Source organism: Neolamprologus multifasciatus, chromosome 17 (genome assembly GCF_963576455.1).
Source record: "Neolamprologus multifasciatus chromosome 17, fNeoMul1.2, whole genome shotgun sequence".
NCBI lineage: Eukaryota > Metazoa > Chordata > Actinopteri > Cichliformes > Cichlidae > Neolamprologus > Neolamprologus multifasciatus.
The window spans coordinates 31,486,838-31,502,781 of NC_140455.1; the positions used below are offsets into that span (position 1 = coordinate 31,486,838).

General features: G+C 40.6%; 1 protein-coding gene across 2 annotated transcripts; it reads left to right on the top strand.

Annotated features, from left to right (window-relative positions):
• Positions 1–241: 241 nt before the first annotated feature.
• On the top strand, positions 242–11,946 carry ppp1r3aa (protein phosphatase 1, regulatory subunit 3Aa). Of its 2 annotated transcripts, none has more exons than XM_085137434.1 (4): positions 242–493; positions 7,033–7,091; positions 7,187–7,284; positions 7,953–11,946. In XM_085137434.1, the coding sequence occupies exons 1-4, from the start codon at positions 483–485 to the stop codon at positions 11,106–11,108; spliced, it is 3,324 nt and encodes a 1,107-aa protein (XP_084993560.1). In that variant the 5' UTR covers positions 242–482; the 3' UTR covers positions 11,109–11,946. The 2 variants fall into 2 exon arrangements, with proteins under 2 accessions (XP_084993560.1, XP_084993558.1); XM_085137432.1 differs by lacking the exon at positions 242–493 and adding an exon at positions 5,158–6,188 and having other exon boundaries at positions 7,953–11,945.
• Positions 11,947–15,944: the final 3,998 nt, after the last annotated feature.

Genomic DNA, 15,944 nt, shown 5'->3' on the forward strand with positions numbered 1-15,944 from the left:
GGGTTGATTGTGCGCTGTCGCTGACATATTTCACAAGGGGCATTTATTGCCGCCTGGCCTTTGAAGAGTGAGAGCTGCTGAGTGAGGGGGGGGAACTGGCCCACACCTGCATAACTGAGGAGGGAACACCTGTGCACCCTGCGGCTTGAACAAGTAAGGTCGATCCAGCTAATCCAGGGGTGAAAGCTGATCAGAGGACAGGCCTGAAGAGTTCTGCAGCTCCCAGTGCCTTGTTAGCCTTTCTTTACCAAAAGAGAGGGAAAAAAAAGTTACATCTATTGATTTTTGGGCCACACTTGATTGCAAGACAGGAGGGACAGGGAGTGTGAAATAGAGGAGGCCAGCAGAAGATTTTTTTAGGAGCTTGTAATGTTTAGAGAAATTAGTCTGAATTGGAGGTTTATCATGATGAAAAGCAATACACTACCAACACCCCTGTCTGTTTCTGGACAACGAAAAAAGATGGAATATAAAAATGGAGCATGCAACTACGGTAAGCTGATTAATCGTAGATATTGATAACGCAGACAGCAGTCATGCAGGTAAAGGATCATTAAATCTAAATGCAGCTTTTGAGCTTAAGAAGCTGTGACAGTGGTATTTAAAGAAAAATATATCTGAGCACTCGTGGAACATGGTTTTAAAACCACCAGTCATATGTGATATCATTATATGGCTAGAACACTAAAGGATTGCACTGAAAAAGAATTAAACTGACTTCATATCTTACACACAGAAGCTGTAATAATTTGCCAATCAAATCACAGTTTCCTTCTTTTTTTTTACTAATTACTACAACATAGTAGGTAGCTGCATAAAAATAAAATCAGCTGGAAAATAAAATAGCTTCCAATTAAATTTATGTAGATACTTGTCCTTTATGTCGTTTTTTGTTTATTTTTTTCTAGTGAAGACTATATATATATATATATATATATATATATATATATATATATATACAAAAAAAAGAAACAAAAGAATTGAGCTGGTTTCGGAGCAAACTTTTTAAATTAATTTTCAAATATTTAATTTATCACATAACGGTGAATAAAAATCGGTAAATAGCCTAATTCTGTTAGACATGTGTAATACATGTCTTAGAAAATTAACAACTTGTTTTATATCGTCGCACTTAAAAAAAAAAAAAAAAAAAAACAGCGTTCAGCTTTCAGAGCAGGCAAAGACTGGACAGTGCTCTCAAAAGGTCCTAACAGTTTTTTAAGCGAATACCGAGCTAGGGGAAATCTGTCAAAGCAGCTCGCTAACTCCGAGCGCAACGTGTAAATAATAACCCAACAAAAAGCAAAAACTTGACAACCAGCGGTTCACTTCCTAATTCAAATGCAGTGGACAGAGAGGTTTAGAAAAAAATAGTCAAAGGTTTTCGGAGACTAATACGCTCCTGCGCAGGAAAACTTACCACGAGAAACGGCAGGTATATTTCCCTAAAGTCAAAGTGGACACGCCAGGTGAGAAGCCGTCGTCCTCTACACTTGCAGCCGTCTTCGCACGTGACTGTCCAAGTTCACCATAACGCAGAGAAAATGAACAACAAGCTGCAGAGTAAATAAAAAAAAGCTCAAATATTCCTCCGCTGGGCACCGCTGTCGGAGACAGACACACACACACACACTCTCTCCTGCGGTCTCCCGTCAACGCCGCTGTTATTACTAATGCAACAGAGAGAAAAGCAATATACTGAGTCCTGTTTGAATGACGCGCAATGCGAGGAAGAAGAAGCGGCTTGTTTTTTTTTTCTTTCTTTCTTTCGTTACGATTCAAACACACATCAGGCAGCAACCCGGCAAGCAAGTAGTATATTTGGGACTAGAACCCCCCCAGGGGAGGCACTTGCTTGTTCGCGGAGGTGTGTTTGTTATTTTTGGGCGTACTGCGACCCCGTGTGACGTCAGGGCCACCTGCTCTGTAAACAAAAAAAAAAGTATTTTTAAAAGTTTGCTCCCCCCCTTTTTTCACTCTTCGCTAACGTTTAACTATTAAGTATTTTAGCGGGGAGAGCTGCTGCCCGTGTGAGGAAGCGTTCACCATAGTTAGATATTATTGTTGGGGATTGAACCGGTAACCTTCCACTAATGGGACGATCCCGCCAACCAAAAAGCAACATTTCTTGTTTTTGATAAACTTGACTTTATATGCTAAAACTCGCAAAGAAGTAGTGCGAAACCATCCGCTATTAAAATGAAGAAAAGAATCAATATATGCCTTTAATGTTCCTGCAATATTTCATCAAGAGGATCTGCTTTTATGTAGCAGCTTCCTCCGGCATACATCAATCGTGACTGTTTCCCCTTTGAATCTTTTTAAGGAATAGGTCATTTTGTGTGTTTTCTCCTCTCAAATTTTGCGTAATTAACCGACTTTCATAAAACTGCATGACAGGATTTTTTTTTAAACAAATAATAATGCAAATGAAAGCATCGATGGAAACAAATATACCTTAAAATCTTCAGCAGCTTTCGAGCCAGAGTTTAAACTGCACCTCTCTCATCAGCAGTGGTATTTTTAAAGCTGGCGTTTTTACGTGCACGTCATTAAATTGTAGGTTTGCAGACAGAAATATTCGCGGTCGCCTACAAGTGTTTACACTGAGAGGATGATTGGAAACCAGTGCGTGAAAAACATAATATCCTAAACGCCATCATCATTATCAGTGTTATTAAAATTGTGCTTTAGTGTAAACACGTTTAAGGTTAAACTCTGTATACAGAAAATCACAGTTGAATAAATACTTTACAAAAGAAAAAGATATGACAACATGTACAGATTCTTGACTGGAGGATTTTATTATTACTTATTCTGTCATACCTTTACAATGTAATTTACTGTATTTATTCATCTAATAGTAGATCCGAAGCCAGTCAAACACTGAGCACAACCCTGAGCAGTAGTTAAAATGATTTGCTTTCTTCTATCTCGTCTTTCCTCTCCTTTCTTTCTATTTTCTTTCTATCCCCCTCCCCCCTTTTTTCTTCAGACGCTAGTTCATAGCTAAGAAATAAATAATCAGAATAATATCAAGTGGGAAAGGAAAACGAGTAGGAGTTAAGTGTTTTGCTTAAGAAGGGCGATTAGTGCATTTAAAGATTATATATCTGGTGTTATTTATGTTACAAATAATTGAGAGAAACACGGTTGTATGTGATGTGTACATGTTGCTGTGTAGTGTGGCCATGTGAATTTAAAATACAAAAAAAGATGTATTGTTATTACCATTATTATTGTTATTACTGACTAAATACGTAAAAAAAATTTAAAAATACATTATCTTTTAGTTATTATTATTATTATTATCAGCATTATCCTGAAAGCTGTTTCCTATTGGCGTGTATGCACGGAATACCCCTATTATATTCTAAAATCATCTGAAAAAATACAGTATTAGACACTTATCTGTCTGATGTAATATAAACTGGGATTGTTCCAGTAATTGTGTGGTATACGCACACAGTCTTTTCTACCGTTTTGTGCTTTTGTTTGTGTTAAAAATCTTTATTGCAACTAAATATTACGTGAAATGTGAATTAGAGGAAGCAGCATCTGCAAAATGATGAGGACATGAAGGGAAAAGCAGTCTCGTGGAATTGTGACGGTGGTATGCCGCCACCTACTGGTCATTCTTTAAAACAGAAAACAACTTTCTGATGAAGGTAACTGGCACAGGAAGTCTTAGGTACACAGAAGAAATATTAATATTACCTTTTCCTTCTGTAATGATCTTGTTTGTGGACAAGGCTAACTGTACGCCTGGAACTCATTATCACACTAAGGGAGACTAAAGTGGAAATGCAAATGAATTTTAACTTGTGCTGACATGAATTTTACTATGATCACATAGTGCCATCTACTGATAAAACTTAGTCACACAATTCGTCTTGCGTTTAGACATTTTTTAGCATTCCTGCTACTGACTGTATGCATTTAGTGTTATGTATTTTATATGATTGCACTTAGCTGTAGCAAATTAACACTTGTCACGTGTCTGCCTTTTCATACGCTGCAAATGATGCAACATAATCACTAAAACTGCAGTTGAAAAGTCCAAGGAGAGCATTTTTGGCTTAAGTATGAAGAACAAAGGGTCCTTTGGGGGAAAAGAAAACCCACTCACACACTTGTAAAAGATTATACAACAAGCACCAATGTCTATTTACAAGATATACAAGATTTGGGGGTATACTTATCTACTTATCTAGCATATCAAGGATTAGTTGAATTAAACTTCCTATCTGACATCACTTTGTGCAAAATCATGCCAGTACGCACACGCACACAGCCAAAGAAAGAGTCCAATCTCATAATAATGTTCTGTTTTGTTGTCCAAGATGCAGTGAACCTAAAAAATTAAGTCTGCTTTAATGTGGATGATACAAGAGAGTCCCTGGCCTTCCAAGAACAGCAACAGAACTAATACTAATTTGATACATTATTGATGACAGTGTGGACATGCTTTCATTTCCTCTGTCCACGTGGAGGTGACTAGTCAGCTGCAGCTCCCCCGCAGTGGGTAGGATGATACTTTTCTTTCTAGGGGACGTTTCAGCAGGGGACACACTTGGTAACACAAGGAATTTAGGTGTGGCAATTCAGTTTCAGTTTCAGACCAACTTACTGTAGCTTCCTATGGTACTTCAGTTGATCAGTGTCAGTAAATACTTTGAAGCGGCAGCACTAATAGTTACTTTGTCTGGAAAATGCATTTTACATTTTATTGCTTTTAACACTGGTGAGATTCCTAAACAAAAGCAAAAGCATCTCAGAGCTGTTCTCATATGTGTGCCTTATGCTAACCATCAGTCCTTAAGTTGATCGATCACTCTCCATTTGTGCTGTTTCAAAGGATGACTTTTCATCAAACTTGAGTCTGTTGAGCTTTAGATTTATACCCAGAGGCCTGATCACCATTAAGTAAAACTAGACAACTGCTTTTACAGTGTAGCCAAGAATGCAGAGAAACTGTATCAGGTGTGGATTGTCGATAAGCAGGTAGAACTTTTGCTATGTGAAACTTTTAAGACTTTGTTGCTGCAAAGCAAGTAAATGTAAAATAAAATAAAAAACTTCAAAGTAGCTTCAAGTATGTCCTTTTTCTGCACTAATTTTCCATTGTAGAGCTCTGTAAATGCTTTGCTTTCATGTAGTTATGATGTTACTAACAAACATATTATGAGAGCGTAACCGCGAGGATAACAGGCCAGCCTTGGTCTAGTTATATGTGTCCTATTAATAGGCCTGGCTCAGGCTCACGAGCTTCGCTGTAACCGAACTCCATCTGTCAAGTCACGTCCTCTCCCTGCTCTCCCCTCTACACTATCACTGTAGCCGGGCGAGGGTCACTCTGGTCTGTGCCACCCTCCTAGCGAAAAGACGGCAGGACAGGACAGACCATCGCGCATTATGGAGACTCTGTGCGTTCAACCCTCGCAACAGGACGGGCTGATGATGGAGGAGGAACAAGGGAAAAGTGGAAAACAGGATGAGGGGGGAATGAAGGCCTCTTCTCTCACGGGCTCCACCACAGATGAGGAGACAGATGACGACTCGGAACCAGAACCCCCACCAGTTATTCGCAGGAAGGTGTCTTTCGCAGATGCATTTGGCCTCAACCTGGTCTCTGTCAAGGAGTTTGACAGTGCTGAAGCGGCAGAACTAGAAGTCAGTCGGGCTGCTGAGCAGTCGGCACTTCATTTATTAGAGGAGCTCTATATGTGCTGTCTGTTTACCGTCCCGTCATCCCCGGAGGAGCTGGAACATAGGCTGCAGGCACAGATGGTCGAGCTGGAGAGCATTGAACTCCTCCCAGGGTCCGCCACCCTTCGAGGCATCGTCAGGGTGGTCAACCTCTGCTACAGTAAGTCTGTTTTTGCCCGGATCACTCTCGACCGCTGGAACAGCTGCTTTGACCTCCTGGCAGACTATGTGCCCGGGTCCAGTGATAGAAAAACAGACAGGTTTGCCTTCAAGTATACTTTGGTGCCTCCGTTTGAGAGAGAAGGGACTAGACTGGAGTTCTGTCTCTGTTATGAATCATCAGCGGGCACATTCTGGGCTAACAACAAAGGACTTAACTACGTGATGTTCTGCTACCAAAAGGGACAGATAAAGGAGCACGGGCCTCAAATGCAAGAGGAGAGCTACAAGAGCAAGAGGAGCTGTCTCAAAGCTAACAGGTGTGAAAGTCGGAGTTTTTTTAAACATGCCTTTCTGCAGAAGGAAGTCACTTGTATGTCAACCAAAGCCTTCTGTGAAACTTTTTTGTGCACTATAGCGAGAACGGCCCTGTAGCTGCAATTACTGTGGAAGGAAGTTTGAAATTCGGCACAGTGCAAGTGCACTTACACTGTGCTGCTCTTCTCATTAAGAGAAGTCATTGAAAGCAATATGCTCCACTAACTGGGCCATTGTGTGTTTACAGTGAGGTGTTATGTAACCATCCAGTGGCCTGTAGAACACACATTGCCCATTTATGGCCAGATGTATGCGCCGGTTTCCATGACGTCTCCACTGTAGCAAGATATGCTCATTTTATCCTCTTTGACCCCATCTGCAAAATTCTTTTTTTATGCCTCAAGAATTATAGCTCCCCTTTATGTGCATGCTCTGGCTTTGAGCTGCTGCAGCACAAGGGCCAGATAATGCGGCAGACAAACATATTTCAAAGGCCTCTGGCGCAGATACACACTGTCTGGACGTGCATAATAGGTATTTTGTAATCTGTGTAGCATAATTATACAGCACGGCCAGTTGTTGTTCAAGGCGTGTCTTTAATAAAAGATTGAAACCTGTTTTCTATTATACCATTTGGCTTGAACCCCAGTGCTCGAGGTGTTTATGAGGACTTTAAGCTTCGCGAAATTATGAAACACAACATCTGGAGGACAGAGAGCAACAATACCCCTTTTACTACAAAAAGATCTGATGAATACTAAACATACTGGGCTGTTAAATTAATTATCTGGTACTGTCTGGAAAACATCTTATGTCATGCTAGCCATATCTTATTTTGAACAACAGGAATGGAAGCACAGTGGAGAAGACCCGGGATAATGCTAACACAGCAACAGTTGCTACAGGTGTGTACTTAGTGTTTATATATGCATGCATGTGTGCATATATGTTTTAATGTGCAACAAAGCTTTCACCCTTGCCTTTTTTTGGTCTTCTGCAGAACTAGAAGCAACACAGAGAGCAGAAAAGGCCCACAGGAAGACACTGGACAGCAAAGATGTCCAGTTATTACTTCACAGTAATAAGCACAGACCTGTGGTGAGGCTCTTTTTATATTATTTTACCCTACCCCAAATGAAAATGAAAAACATTTATTGATAATGAAGTAACGTGCTAGGCCAGAGGCTGCAGTTTGAGGTTCAGCAGTTCCCACCATGCTTTTAAGAGAGGATGAAAAACAGAGAAAAAGGAGTGGCAGTGTGGGTCATAGGGATTTACAGAGATAACGCCAGAAGGGGTAATGTTTGGGGTGTCTTCAGTGTTTTAGGAAATTATAAAACACCAGCATCACCAAAAAGTAAACTCCCCTAGCCATAAAATGTATGTTGTGTCGTCATAAAAACGTGTTCTTGTTTGTCTCCAAGGTACAAATGATAGCTGAGGAAGCGGTGCATGTTATACCGCACAGTGAGTCCCAGAAGGGTACATGAAGTTAGCTAACCTGATACTTGGGAACACATCTGAAATCCTTCACATTCAGTCCATTAATAATACATGGAGCATGCTTGTAAACATGTGGGAAAATTGATGAGTCAAACAAGAATAGGTCTGAAGTTGCTAGATTATTGACATGCATTGCATGTTGGATATATAAAAAAAATACTCAAAGGAAAGGCACGTTTTTAATCACCAACCAAATATCAGGGTTTCGCCAGCACAGTGACTTAACAAAGCTCACTGCTTTGACTTTTGGCCTTTTTTGACAGGTGGAGAGCGTAAAAAGCAGACGCAAAGCAGCACGTTTGGCACGTGTGCAGGACTACCTCTCCCAAAGAACGCATCAAGAATCCAAAGATCTTGCATGTGACTCAGCCAGTGGCCAGAAAGCCTCTCAGTCTATGCCGGCTCCCTGGGGTGACTCTGCCAGCTTGCTCTATAAATACCAAAAGGCGCAACCGAACGAGTGCCCGCAAGTCCTCACCTACCATCAGATTCCTCTCCTTACACTGGACTGGAGCAATGACAAACCCCAGCAGTGGGAGACGGCTGACGCGGATGACATCTGGAGCGGAAGAGCTAAAACGATCTTGTCAAAAGAAGAAAACGCACCTTCTGCTGATGACATGTGGGAGACCTTTCTTCCTGGGACAGATGATACCGACAATAAAAAAGCCTCTGTGTGCAATGCGTGGCAGGCCTTTCTTAATGGGCCCGACCATTCTAACGTTCCAGAGTCAGAATGGCTGCAGACAGCAGCATCAGTGTCTCCTTCAAACGACAAAGGGCTCCAACCCCAATATTCAGCATTTCGAGAATTTCAACTGGGTGCAGATATTGCTGCCACCGCACAGGCACACTGCTTAGATGCACGTCAGCCTCTGTCAGACACATGGGGAGAACTGTTGGCTAATGTTGCCTTGAACACCGAAGACCACCAGCTAGCAGAGGCATGTGTCACCAGCCCCAGAGATGACAACGCAGCAACACAAGACGTATCCCAAAGGTCAGAGACGAGCTCTGTAACAGACACTCCACAGAAACTTTGCCTCGAGGGGGCACCGCGGTCCGAGGACTCTATTGACAGTTCAACCGAGTGTCACAAGCATGTGGTCCGGGAGCGAGAAAGGGAAGGAATAATAGGAGGAGCAAAAGAAGTAGAAGAGGAGCCCATCACATCACACATGGCTGACTTAATAACAAGCTCAGGGGAGTCGGAGACAACAGACATGACAGCAATGCCAGGGTTTCAGAATGCCAGTGCTGTTGATAGTATCTCACAGGGAGCAAGGCTGGATGAGGGTCTTTCTTCCACCGGGGAAGGAGAGGTTACAGGTACTACACACAATGGTGTAGATGACATGCTGGCATTTAGGGAGACAATCAGACAAGGGACAAAGGATGGGGCGAGGTATGTTTCTTCCACATCCAGAAAAGGAGTGGAAGAGGAAGACATCATGATGAACTATTCGGAAAACAAAGCATCTACAGAGGATGAGATATTTAGGCCACACAGAACAGAAGAGAGTGAAACCTCCCCAAGGTATGCAGATGAAATGCAGTGTGAGCAATTTGGGCCAAACAGAAATGGCGGAAATCAGCAGGAGAGTGATAGAAATGAAGCAGGACCTCAATATCTACACGATGGTGGATTTGATTCCAAGCAGGAAAACAAAATCGTGGCAGCCGAATTGAATGAAGGCGTTCCATTGAACACCAAATGCGTGACAGCACTCGAAGAGACAGAGCAGGAAACTTCCTTTTCAACAACAGGTGAGGAAACAAAGGGACTAATAAGTACAGCAGAGGAAAGGTTCCAGGCGTTAGATGATCAAGCATGGCAACATAATGATACAGCTTTAGATGTGAGTGCATCAATAATTTTGGATGTGCACGACAAACAGTCACAGTCAGTCCAAAGAGGCAAGGAGCCAAAAGTTGAGATGAAGCAGGGATCACAAATGGAACAAAGTGGAGTGAAATTGAAAGAAGGTGAGCACGGATTAAACTTCAACAAGACAGAGGTGGGAAAAAGCTTTAGTTGCAATGGATTAATAGCAAATCCATCAGAGCAGATGAGACCTACAGAGAAATCAAATGAAGTCAACCAGGCTTTCCAAAGTGGCTGCAATACATTCAGACCTCCAGCAAATAAATGCAACCCAAAGGGACTGGAAGTGGTTGAAGTGGGATGGACCGATTCACAGGAAGACACGGAGGGTCAAAATGAGAACATATGCGGTGAAACGAGCCAAGAGGAAATCGAAGTAAAAGAGAATGTCGCAAAGAAAGACACTTCAGCGGAACACCAATCTGAGACGTTACAAAGACTAGAAGGAGATACGAGTCAGGAAGACAGAGATGAGATGATGAGCATTCGGGAGCTGAAAATGGAAGCAGGGAGGGAGTTAATGGGTAATGTGGAGGGCCCTCGGGGGGAGAGGAAGAATGCACCGGCAGAATTGAAAGAAGAAGAAGAGTTGTCAGCAGAAGTTGAGAGCTCTCTGCGTGTTGAATATAAAAAGCTGTCACATGGAACAAAAGAACCTATTATGGGAGAAAATACTGCATCACTTGAGGTGATAGAGGTGGGATTGGAGGAGATCTTCATAGAAAGATTTGTAGAAGATTTGTTCAGGGGGATTTGGGAAGAGGTCTTTGGCAGAGAAGTGCAGGCATCAAATAGACACACTGATATTGTTGATGGAATGGGGTGCATGCTGAGAGATACTACACAAGGCTGCCATGTTCTGTTTGAAAAAGACCTCAATGACACTTTTGATTCAGGGGTATTTTCCTTGACGGAATTACCAACAGATCCAAACTCAAGTTTCTGTCAAGGGCTGGAGCAAGCTATACCCACTAAAGGCCATGAACGCTCTGTGGTAGAAGGAAGTAAGTTACTTGACATAGCAGAACAAGCTCACGTTGTCTCTGAATCACATGCAGATTTGATTTTGAGTGCTAATCCCAGTCACAATCTCACCACCACCTTAGATGCGCATAGTCGGCAATCATTGCCTGAAACAACTCCAGCTTTGCGAGAAGCTCCGATGGATCTGGAAAGCCACACTCGCATAAAAGAAAGATCGGCTGCTCGTTGTGAGACAGGCAGACAAACAGAAGGCTGTGTAGTTGCCCATGGAGAGATTTTTAATAAATCAGCCCACCCATCTCACAAACATCCATCATCTTCCTCAGAGAAATTAAAACAGGCCGATGGTCTTGTATGGCGCAGTATATTATATATCCTCAGTCACGTCACCAGACTTCTAATCTATGCCCTCTTAATTAGTGGATTCTTTGTCATTGTTTTCCTCTATGATTACCCAGCAGTCTTAGCTCTCTACATATTTTCATTATCATGGTGGTTTTATAAGTGGAAGAGACAACACGTGATGACAGACAAGGAGATGGTGGGATAGCCTAAGATTTAAGAAAAAGCAAGAGTGGTGAAGAGTGCTACATCAGCACACTACTGTAAACTGTAATGTCCACTACCATGCACAGTGCTATTAGTGTGTGTGTGTGCGTGTTTGTACATTTGGCTGATTTTCCCATCTATTAAGTTACTTAATAGACTGATTCCGAAACTTTTTGGGGTTATACAATATACTACGTACCTGTCTTTGGACTTGCGTGCATTTTTTGGTTAATTTAAATACAGTCTAGTGGTAAAAAATGGTTTAAGTTACAATAAGACTCACTAAACAAACAGAATTTGGTGCAGAAATATGTTTTTGTTGTTGCATGTTTTGTAATGCTATAAATCTGTCTTGCAACTCCAAGCAGTCGATCTAATTTGAGTTCCCATTAGGGCGTCATTCTGTGGTTAAAAAAAAGACAGAATAAAGGAATACAATAAACTACTGAACTGAACGTTGTTAAAATCATAGGAATTTTCACCTTTTGTTGAATGTTTTAGTCCACAGAAATGTTTAAGTGTATGACGTGTTTATGTTTGCTGTGTTTTATGGGCCCAATACCACTTTATTATGTAACAAATGGAACAAATTTCCTTGATTTTCTTCAATAAAAGAAATTCATGTGACAAAAAAAAAATACAACAAAGAAACCCCCATTGTTTTTTAAATTGACACAGCAAGATTTATGTTGCCCTGGACATTTGCATATTTCACAACTGATGAACTTTGCATGATGCATGTTTTATGACACTACAGCTTTGTGGTTTGTTCACTACCAGTGTTGGTCAAGTTACTTGAAAAAAGTAATCAGTAACTAATTACTGATTACTTCCCCCAAAAAGTAATCACGTTACTTTACTGATTACTGATTTTCAAAAGTAATTAATAACTTAGTTACTTTTTAAAAACATGATTTACAACCTGAATAGGTAATAAAGTGATAGATCTTTCAGCCCAATTCTGCTTTTTCTGCATAATCCATCATACAAAATGTAATCAAATGGAAAAGTCTCTTTTTAAAACTTGTTTTATTAGTTTTAATCTTTTAACTTTATGCATCAAGCAAAATTTAATTATATGCAACATTCTCTGACTGGAAGAAATTTGTTTAACATTTAAACCTATTTTCTGCACATTCCAGCACATAAAATAAAATATTTTTTGTGTTTACACTCAGTCTTTCAAATAGATGCAAGTAAAACACAGCAGAAAATAAATAAAATCAAAGACTAGCGGTCCTGTTGCTCTATTTTCACCTGTAAAGGTAGGAGTGGGTTGGCGGAGGTTTACCCTGGTGCAGGTGTGCCGCAGCGGTCAGTTGAAGAATCCGCGAGTTTCTCTGTGAATTTCCCATTACGTCATAGCGCACTCGGCGCTTGCTTGGAAGTTTAGGGGTTTTTTCGCTGTAAAAAGAAGTTTTCTTCCCACGCACAGCGGACACTAATGTTTTTGTCACTTTTTACGGAATCAAACTCAAAGTAAGGTCAGTACTTCCACGCTTTAAACACTGCACCTCATGCTCTTTCCCGCACTCGATATATTATCCATTGTTGATCTGCACACAGCTGTTGCCATGAACATCGCACTCGCTTACGTCACTGTCATGAGATTCTAGCAACAAAAAAAAAAAACCCACGGTTTTAGTAACGCAGTAACGCAGCGAAAGTAACGATAATCTAATTACCGTTTTTGCAATAGTAATCCCTTACTTTAATCGTTACTTGAAAAAAGTAATCGAATTACAGTAACGCGTTACTGCCCATCTCTGTTCACTACTTCCTAGACTTTGATTGTACAAGCTCGTTATACTTACTGTAATTATTCATTGACACAGTAACACAAGTAAGTGTACTCAGATTATATTTTTATTGTACTATGTTTTCCAATGCAAGTAATTTTTTAGTTGCCCAGCCCTAGGGACCAGTCAGTGACCCTCTGGAAAACTCCGGTCGCTATGGAAAAGTGTGTACTCTGTGAAAGGTTGGCAAGTGGGTGCTGGGAGTTGGTTGCTGTGGTCAGGTGAAATCAGTTTTTAAAAACGTTACTGCTATGGACAGAGAGGTTTTTGTTTCCCTTATTTAACTTAGCAACAGCGATCAACTTCCAACCAGTTGGGGAATATATTTTTTTTCCTAGTAACCACATGCTCCCAGGGGGTTTCTGACCTGCCTCTAGGCCTGCGAGACTGATTCCTAAGCAGTCTGTTATTTTTAAAATGTGAGCACATTTGTCATTTGCTTTGGTTGTGACACAAGATGAAAAACGGAAAATATCCGAAGCAAATGCAGTGTTTCTGTCTTGCTTGTGTCAGTGTCCATCTTAAGGTAATTGAGGAAAGAAGCTAACGAGCTCAGCTTCGTATTTTAAAGTAGCAAGTAGCTAAGCAAACCTTAGCTAGGCCAGTTGACTTAAAAGCGAGCTCCATAGAAGCTAGCTTTTAGCTAAGCTGTTACCTAGAGGAGAAGCTTGTTGCTGGTAATGTTGTGGAAGAGATGATCCTGTCATTAATTTACTTAAAACAGCGTCACAATGATATAGTCAGAGGTAAACTGACAGCAGGCTACACAGATACTGGACAGTATAACCAACATGCAAAAGCTAAGTGCAAAGAAACATTTGGTTTTTTAACCTAAAGTTAGCAGGTTTTTTGTTATTGGATTTACATGTTACTATAAAGATTACTGCGTCTTTTTGGAGATTGCAGGTTTAGGGATATTCATTTGGAATAATGACAGTATCTCAAAGAAATTAAAGAAAAATAATATCAAACATTCAAATAAGTCCTGTTGTTTTATATTTTTGTTTTCCAGAAGAATCACATTTTAATGATCAGATTAGTTCACTCTAAACCTTTGTACATGCTGACATGGATTTTTAAATTATGCTGCTTGGACAAAATGCAATGAATACAATAACTCCATCTGCTAATACACAAATGAACAGATTGTCAAGGTAGGTGGTGATGGAGAGAGGGCCCAAAGGCAGGAAATGGAGGCAGACTGAATGAAGGAATAAAAAGAGCCTTCATTGGCTGATACAAACACAACATAAAGCCCAAAAGTGAACCAAGAAGGAATAAGAAATACTGGAACACAAAGAGTATAAAGATGATCTACAAATATGGCTGATTGGTGAATCAACAACAGAAGGAACAGAACAGAAGGAAGGAAAAAAAAGAGTAATGTCTCTGCACAGCTGTAATTCCATATTCCATTTGTGCCTATGGCTTGTGCTGAGGGCAAAAAAATATCCCTGTATACATGTTCCAACCCTACAGAAAGGTTAGGAAGATTGTTTTGATGATTAAATGATCCCAAAGAAAAATGAATTCATGCACATTTCAGGCATGTATCTTGCAACACAATGTATTTCATAGCTAACATTTATTTTGGCACCATATTGACTATGGTGCTTGGGTGCCTGTAAGGCTCTTGTGTGACTCAATATTTTATCTGTTAGTGTACCACAAGCAGAGAGTTTCTCACTGTGTGACAATGTGCGCAATAAAGTGGCAGCTTGAGTGACACTGCACTCCAGTGGAAGTCACTTGATCCTGTCTGGGGTATGTTGACCTTTTGTAAGCTGGCTCCAATCCTATGCTGGCACCTTTAGAAAACTGGCCAAAAGCCAGTGTTTTCAGAGCAGAGGACTACTTTTTCTGTAAGGCCCTGTACCGATGAGACGCAGTGCAAATTTGGCACAAAGACTGTGGTGTGCACTGACAAAAAGTAGCAGTGACGGGAAGAATCTGAGAAACAAGGACAGAATCTTGATTATCTGGGGTTACCCAGAGGTGTAGGGCTGCTTGTTATTTTCCTGACTAGCTCGTATGCCAACGTGTAAGGATTATAAATTAATCAGTGCTGCACCAGGCGGAGGGATAAGGCTGCACATTTACAGATCTAGATAGCAGTGAGAGGTGCAGAAGCTGTTAGAAACCACAACAAATTGTATTTCCTTTTCAGCCCCCTCCCCTTCAAGATTTACAGAAAAATCTGCAACAAATGACAACAGAGTTTTAGTACTTATGGCATATTTAGCATTGAGATAGCTTAACCTTCTCACACTACATCAATTACACATATTTCTTTTTCTTGTTTGAAATGAAGGAATGTTTAAAAGGAACCAAATGATTTGAACTAGGTTCACATCAGGCTGCTGGTTGTCACAGATGTAGCACTGATAACTGACTCTCTGGAACACACCCAGCACCTTGTGATACAAGACTAAAATGAGAGCCTGTCATCAGATGCTAATGTTCTCGTCACTCCTCCTCTCACATTGCAGTGTGGATTGTGTGTTAGCATTTGTAACTATGGGTATGCAGTTATATGGGGATATGGTGGCTATCCTGTGAGAGATACGCTCTATCCTATTTAAGCCACCAAATACTTAAAAAAGGCATCAACTGTTTACTTGTACTGTTGAATTGTGTTACCTTAGTGAGACCATGTTGTCTGTGTATTGACAAAGAGAAACTGATGAAGGAAAGGGTATATAAACCTTTTGATGTACAGAATGTCAGTACTTCTGCTAAGGCTGATTAATCAGTTAATCTCGTAGTATAGTCTTACACATAAATGTCCACCAGCAGCTTTCAATAAAAAATAAATAAATGCAAATTTGTGCAAAAAAAAAAAAAAAAAAAAAAAAAAGTCATGCAATGACACAGTTCTTCCAGCAGATGTAAGTGTGGCTCCATTTTTATAAAGAATCCACTAGCTGAGGATTGGAAACCAAAATTATGGTTAAAGGTTTTAGTAGTACAGAAACACACACACACACACACACATATTTTAGATTTGTGCAGTCACTTTAATTGAAATGTGTGACTAA

Bases quoted from the DNA above. Each gene is read 5' to 3' on its own strand.
- ppp1r3aa (XM_085137432.1), top strand. From the start codon at position 5,416: ATGGAGACTCTGTGCGTTCAACCCTCGCAACAGGACGGGCTGATGATG. The intron at 6,189-7,032 runs GTGTGAAAGTCG...TTTGAACAACAG, and splicing joins AGCTGTCTCAAAGCTAACAG to GAATGGAAGCACAGTGGAGA. The intron at 7,092-7,186 runs GTGTGTACTTAG...GGTCTTCTGCAG, and splicing joins CACAGCAACAGTTGCTACAG to AACTAGAAGCAACACAGAGA.